The sequence below is a fragment of the Tachysurus vachellii genome, chromosome 11, assembly GCF_030014155.1.
Source record: "Tachysurus vachellii isolate PV-2020 chromosome 11, HZAU_Pvac_v1, whole genome shotgun sequence".
In the NCBI taxonomy this organism is placed as follows: Eukaryota; Metazoa; Chordata; class Actinopteri; order Siluriformes; family Bagridae; genus Tachysurus; species Tachysurus vachellii.
In genome coordinates this window covers 3,285,546-3,292,500 of record NC_083470.1, presented here as the reverse complement: position 1 = coordinate 3,292,500, position 6,955 = coordinate 3,285,546, and the positions used below count along the sequence as shown (strand labels likewise).

Sequence of the window (6,955 nt, the reverse complement as noted above, 5' to 3'; positions counted from 1 at the left end):
AGACGGCTACGTAAAGACCTTCAGCAAATCCTTTTCGAATGATGGAAATGCGGGAGTGTATGCTCTGGACTGTGAGATGGTGAGAATGCAGTTATGCATTAGCACACACACACACACACACACACACAAATGTCTAAATACATACAGATATGAGGCATATTGGGGACTAGAAGGTTAAGAGCTAGCTTACACACACACACACACACACACACTCATTTGGTTCAAAGGTGTTTTTTTTTACTTGTTTGTTTGTTTGTTTCTTCCCTTTCCTTCTCCTTAGTGCTACACAAAGCAGGGTTTGGAGCTGACCAGGGTGACGGTCATCAACTCTGACCTGAAAGTGGTTTATGACACGTTTGTGAAGCCAGAGAGCAAAGTGGTGGACTACAACACAAGGTAAAAGTGTTTATATGTTACACAAGTGTGTGTGTGTGTGTGTGCGCGCAGAGTTTGATTTTTTGGGATTTATCAGTTATTTAAGCAAAATGGTCATGTTACAGTATATTTATTGTGTGTGTGTGTGTGTGTGTGTGTGTGTGTGTGTGTGTGTGCAGGTTCTCTGGTGTGACTGAGGAGGATCTTGAGAGTGCCACCATGAGGCTGAGAGATGTTCAGGCTGTCTTACTGAACATGTTCAGCGCAGAGTCCATCCTGATTGGCCACAGCTTGGAGAGCGACCTCTTTGCCCTTAAGGTAAAACACACACACACACACGCACACACGTTTACAATTACGTTCATATTACTGTTTAATATTTTGTGTGTGTGTGTGTGCTTTCTCAGCTGCTGCACAGCACTGTCGTCGACACGGCCGTTGTCTTCCCTCACCGTCTCGGCCTGCCGTACAAACGCGCCCTGCGCAACATCATGGCCGATCACCTCAAACGCATCATCCAGGACAACGGTGAGTTCTAGTCCACTGAAATATATTCATTCATATATATATTCAGTTTGCTTATCCGAACTACCTCGGGTCACGGGGAGCCTGTGCCTATCTCAGGCGTCATCGGGCATCAAGACAGGATACACCCTGGACGGAGTGCCAACCCATCACAGGGCACACACACACACACACACACACACTCTCATTCACTCACGCGATCACACACTACGGACAATTTTCCAGAGATGCCAATCAACCTACCATGCATGTCTTTGGACCGGGGGAGGAAACCGGAGTACCCGGAGGAAAACCCCGAGGCACGGGGAGAACATGCAAACTCCACACACACAAGGCGGAGGCGGGAATCGAACCCCCAACCCTGGAGGTGTGAGGCGAACGTGCTAACCACTAAGCCACCGTGCCCCCCACTGAAATATATTTCTAGGTTAATTTTGAATAAGGCACAAAATATGTTTGCTTAGCTGCCTAGCAACAGACTTCATCCATCAAACTTATCTCGTATAATCTTTCTTAATTTCTTTTTTTCTCCGCACAGCGGAGGGCCACGACTCCAGCGAGGACGCCGCCGCCTGCATGGAGCTGATGATCTGGAAGATCAAAGAGGATGCCAAAGTCAAGAGATGACCTCTGACCTCACAGGCGTCCCTGTTTTCCCATCACACCCTGCACTGTGCGCGCAGAGAGAAAAGGCAATGTGAAGATGTCTTGACCGTGTTGTTGCACCAGAGAGAGAGAGAGAGAGAGTGAGAGAGAGAGTGAGGAAGAAGAAGGAAAGATGCCACTGCTTGTCTGTAGATTGTGAGTCGTGTGCAGATTCGGCTGTTAATCTGACTTCACGAGGCGAATCCTGCCTCGATCGACGGCTTCCTCTTCCGGAAGGGGATCGGTGGGCGTGACTTTGTGCCCATATATGGAAGTGTCTAAAAGTTTTCTCTTGCGATTCATCGTCAGCCTTAACGGTGAAATCATTTTAAAAAATAATGCATTCCAGAAATCCTGTCAGGTCAATTCATGCTAGTTTGTCGGTTAAGTTAAACCTCACCGAGCCTTTCTGTGGAATCAGGACACGCCCACATTCCCAGCTATGGTCTTAAAGGAACACCCACTTTTGAGCTGCTGTTTGTTTGTTTTTGGGTTTTATTTTTTCCCCCTCAATCCAATACAGACCGAACGACGCGCCTCGTGCGGCGGTCTGCGCTATTTCTTTTCAGGCCGTCTCTCTCTCTTTCTCTCAGCCTCGTTTAAACTCGAAAGAGAAAAATGACAAAAAATACAAATAGAATACGCTGAGACGCGACCCGGGGTGATGTTATTTATTTTTTGATGTCTGCATGTCAGTTTTGATGATGCAGGTAAAAGGATGAGGTCACTGCCTGGAAAGGCTTTATGTTGCACTGGATTCGATCCGTACAAGAACTTAGTAAGTAGGGTTTGAACGAGTTTCATCCGTTTGCCAGTTTATTAAGTTGTCCTTTTGGTCAGGTTCCCACCTCCTGTACGAGATACTGACTCGAACATCTGCTGGGAGCTTCTCAACGCGTGTCACGAACAGTCGACCTGCTGTAGTTATTTACATTAAAGGCGTACGACGTGACCCAAAACGAGTCGCATCCGTTTGTAAAAAGTTATGCAAAGCTACCAATTTAAACGCAAATGAAACGACGCACAACTTGGCGTGAAAATGAACGGGTTTGAGTTAACGCGTCAGGGTTTGTTAGCAGCTTAGCAGAGACCCCCGGCTACATACAAGAACACCCCGACCAGCAAAGGGCTTTTTGTTTTGTTTTGTTTTTTAATTTGGTAATGAATGGCAATATACACATAGGTGTAGGACAGGTCTGTTTTAGTGCATCAAGTGTTAAACAGGAGCAGGTGATTTTATGGAACCGAACAAACGTCAGACAAAGAGCGACCATCCGATCGGTCGAGGAATCGGTCAAGTAATTGCTGTGGAATCGAGTGGAAACTGGGTCGGTGTTCAACTGTCGCTCAAATCAACTCCGTTGTTGGTTTAACGTGTGAACATTTGTTGTGTGTGTGTTAGAAGGAGGTAAACGAAGGCACGGAAATCATGTTTACAAATGAAACAGACTTTAAATAATGCACTAAACTTCATTATTATTTAGGGTATTGAGTAAGAAGTAAAATCGAAGACATGCCCAAAGCTCCTGATTCGACTGCCACTGTTAGCTTAGCACTAAACACATATTCTTACTGTTTCACTGATTAGTTCGTAGCTGTGACATTAAAAGCACTTTGGCGTGTGTCTAGCGTGCGTCCGGCCATGACGGCGTGTTTACACGTCGTTGTTGTTTACGTCTTTAATTTAAAGACGTCCCTTTACGAAGACAGTAAACGCTCTCGATGGTGTCTTTAATCCACTGTCCGCTCTGTCACACGGTATACGAGCTAAGCCACGCCTCCTCAGCCCAGAATGCAACTCTGTACATACATAAAGCTTAAAGGTTAAAACGATAGGCTGTAAATAAAACTGTACAAAACTGTTTTGTATCTATTTTTTTGTTTCCTATTAAACGATTTAACTCATGGTTTTTTGTCTGGTTTGATTTTTCTTTTTCGTTGACTTTCAGGACTGCGTTGTTTCTCTAACAAGTGTCTCATTAAATGGTTCCAAGTGGAAAAGTTTTCTGTATTAAATGTTAAGAAAAGAGACGTTAGGGTTTTGAGATGAGTTTGGAAAGCAACATTAAACAGCACTCTGTTATATATGTGTATGTGTGTGTGTGTGTGTGTGTGTCTTTTTTATATATATGTACATATATTTTGTATTTGTGTGTGAGTATGTGTGTATGTCTTTTTTTAAATATATATATATATATATATATATGTGTGTGTGTGTGTACATATATTTGTGTGTGTGTAAGTGTGTGTGTGTATGTGTGCGCGTATGTGAGTATATGTGTGTGTGTATATGTATGTGCGCGTATATTTGTGTATGTGTGTGTGCGTATGTGTGTATATATTTGTATGTGTGTGAGTGTGTGTTTGTGCGTATATATTTGTGTATGTGTGTATATGTGTGTGCGCGCATGTGTGTATATATTTGTATGTGTGTGTGTGTGCGTATATTTGTGTATATGTGTGTGTATAAGTGTGTGTGTGCGCGTATATTTGTGTATATGTGTGTATATGTGTGTGTGTATATATGTGTGTATAAGTGTGTGTGTGTGTGCGCGTATATTTGTGTATATGTGTGTGTGTATATGTGTGTGTATAAGTGTGTGTGTGTGTGTGTGTTCGTTCTTCAAGCCCCCAGTTTCAGCAGATGCCAGCTTAGGATCTCTTTTTTACTCAGCAGCTGTTTTATCAGAAAACATAAAGGAGTGAGTGGTGTGAGAGGGGATTGAGTGCCATTGTGTCCCCCTGCTCTGTGGGCCCCTGTGTTTACCCTCAGTATCATCCGGCGGCCTTCAACACTCCCACACACACACACACACACACACCAGGTATTTAAAAAAGCTCCCACAACAGAATCAATAGACACACAATTGCTCCTCCTGGGCATGTAGAGATTTAGACATGTGGGACTGAGCGGCTTAAACACTTTTTCATCGTCAGGTTCGATCGCTTTATCCTCTGATCATTTTCGGCTGCTGGTGATTCAGGCGCTGCTGCTTTGCTGATGAAGTGATGATGAGCTCTAGTATATTTCTGCTTCTCCAAGTCAACAGGAACCAGGCTTTACTTCCTGTGTCTCAGTGTGCTGCATTTTATTTTATTTTATTACTTTTCAGCTTCTCTAACTTTCCATGGCATCGGTCTGTCCTCGGGTCAGTCATTAACTCTGTCCCAAGATCCTTGTGCAAACTTGACTTTAATTAGACCTCATTTTTAATATTGATCTGTCACTCAAACAGAGAGAGAGAGAGAGAGAGAGAAAAAACTCCACCAAATGATGGTTGGATTCTCGATTCTTCTAGAACTTTCTATTACAGCAGTGGCTCAAATTTCAGATTTCTATTAAAACACTTGTTATCGTATGTTATCGTTTCCGTGGTAACCTAGGAAGCGATTGAACTAAGCTTAATATTAAACTGTGTTATTTAACAAGAAACAACTTTTCCGTTAATATGCTGAAGTCTCCTGTCAGCCGTGTTTTATAACGTTTACCGAAGGAGTCTCCGGTGTCAGGGCTTTGTAACTAAAGACAGAAGAGTTGCCTGGTGAAGTAACAAGCAAAACAAACCCTCAGTGTGTCTATCTGCTGGAGAACCTGTGAGTGTTTAGACACTGCGCCTGTGTGTGTGTGTGTGTGTGTGTGTGTGTTTGATGAATTAAACTATTATTGTGGAGATCAAAAACACGATGAAGACGTTCTTCTTGACGATTGAACGTCTTTGTCGTGTCACGCCACAGTGGTGTTAATATGAAGCTCATATGAAATTAGACACTCATGGTTTTAAGGACTTGTCATGTTTTAGAAGTAAACTGTGGTATCAAACCCAGAGGGTTTGTTTGTCTCTGCTTCAGACCGACTTTTCAGAGTATCACTGATTACTCTCTGATTATTATTTTTTTTCTTTCTTTCTTTCTTTTCTTTCTTTCTCCCTCTTTCTCTCTCTCTTTCTCTCTCTGTCTCTCTGTGCTGCTGGTCTGGATCCCTCACCATGTCGGGTCAAAGGCCAACCAGCCCCATCGATCCCCCTGGTGAAGCGTCTTTCCCCCCCTACTCCGCTCCAGAAGTGCCAGAGAGCTGCCCAATTGTGCGGTGTCTGGATCGATGGTGCGTGTGTATGAGGGCCTCACGGCTAAGCAGCTCTTCCTCAGATAACTGACAGCTCCAAAGCTCGGCCCTTGACAGCCACTTGTCAATACAAATTTCACCTATTGATGAGTAATTAAAGGAATAAAAAGAGAGCTCGATCTGCTACGGACTCCAACATCTGTTAAACAGGCGAGGTAAACAAAAACCAACAGGGGACATCTTAAAAGGCCAGAAGCCTTTCTCAATGCTTGTCTAAGTCTCTCTGTAGTTTATCAGCAATCCAAAGCGTATTAAAATCAGTTCAGATGGCCCTCGTCGATAAATGATTCGCTGCAGAGCGCCGCTAGCTTTACACCGATTTTACACACCACATTTCTTACAAATCAGGTTGGACTAGCATCGGTCAGCTGATCCTGAGCCGTCTCTCGTGTCTATTACTATCTGTTACAATACAATAATAATAGGTTTAAAAGATTTGGGTGCTAGCTAGTGATCTGGATGTGAGCTAGCATCTGAAGCTGTTGTGCTATGACTTTTAGCTATGCTAGGTTCTTACTAACACACGGCAGATAACTTTAGCTGCAGCTTATCGTTCATGTTAAACACTGAAGAACACTTCAGTTTAACGGATAGTACGAAGAATATAAAACTGAATTTAGACCATTTAGGAGAGAGTTTCCTAAGCGTGCCTAATGTTAGTGTTATTAGCGTTAATTATTGTCTGTCAGGATGTTTAGATTAGCATTATCCTGACAAGATAATTGACACGTGCGCTTCTGTTTGTAAAAAATAGGAGTGTCTTTTCATTTATTGTTTAGACATAATTATTTTTTTTTTTTTGTATGACAGGAGCTATCAGATCGTGTCTGTTCAGGTTATGCCGTATCCCCCCCCCCCCACGCTCCTCGTCGTCTCATCAGGTCTTTCCCTTAGCTTTAAAGTGCTTAATCCCTGCCTGTGTTCGTAAAGATCCCCTTTAAGCCTTTTCAACTGCAGGAGGGACTTAAACCCATGAAGCTTAAACTCTCTGCTCTAAAACTTTGCACTAATGAAATTAGGAGGCCTACATCCAGTTAGGCAAATGTAAATAAACTGGAGGATGTTTAAACGGAGCAGCGCTGACCTTCAGCGTGATGGTTTGGTGTAAACGGCCACCTCCTTTCTGCGGTCGGCTTGAAACAAGTGCGTGGGCTGGAGAAAAACTGAACCATGCGTCAGGAAAGAGAAGCTCAGCGCAGTAGGTAAAAGCTCTGTGGTTCATCTGTCAACAGCAGGAAGTTGAAGAGAAGAGAAGAGAAGAAAAGAGAAGAGAAGAGGAGAGGAGAG

At 43.4% G+C, this 6,955-nt stretch overlaps 1 protein-coding gene across 2 annotated transcripts in view; it reads left to right on the top strand.

Annotated features, from left to right (window-relative positions):
• rexo1 (REX1, RNA exonuclease 1 homolog) overlaps nt 1-3,452 on the top strand; it is a 15,152-nt gene extending 11,700 nt beyond the window's left edge. Inside the window, exons 12-16 of one of the 2 annotated variants that reach the window (XM_060881022.1) lie at nt 1-79; nt 281-396; nt 555-693; nt 783-903; nt 1,439-3,452. The exon at nt 1-79 is cut by the window's left edge and continues 32 nt beyond it. In XM_060881022.1, coding sequence (XP_060737005.1) covers nt 1-79; nt 281-396; nt 555-693; nt 783-903; nt 1,439-1,527 — 544 coding nt within the window. In that variant the 3' untranslated portion in view covers nt 1,528-3,452. Of the gene's footprint in view, nt 80-280; nt 397-554; nt 694-782; nt 904-1,438 lie in introns of those variants that run through there. The other variant, XR_009649170.1, reaches the window with a different exon arrangement.
• Nucleotides 3,453-6,955: the final 3,503 nt, after the last annotated feature.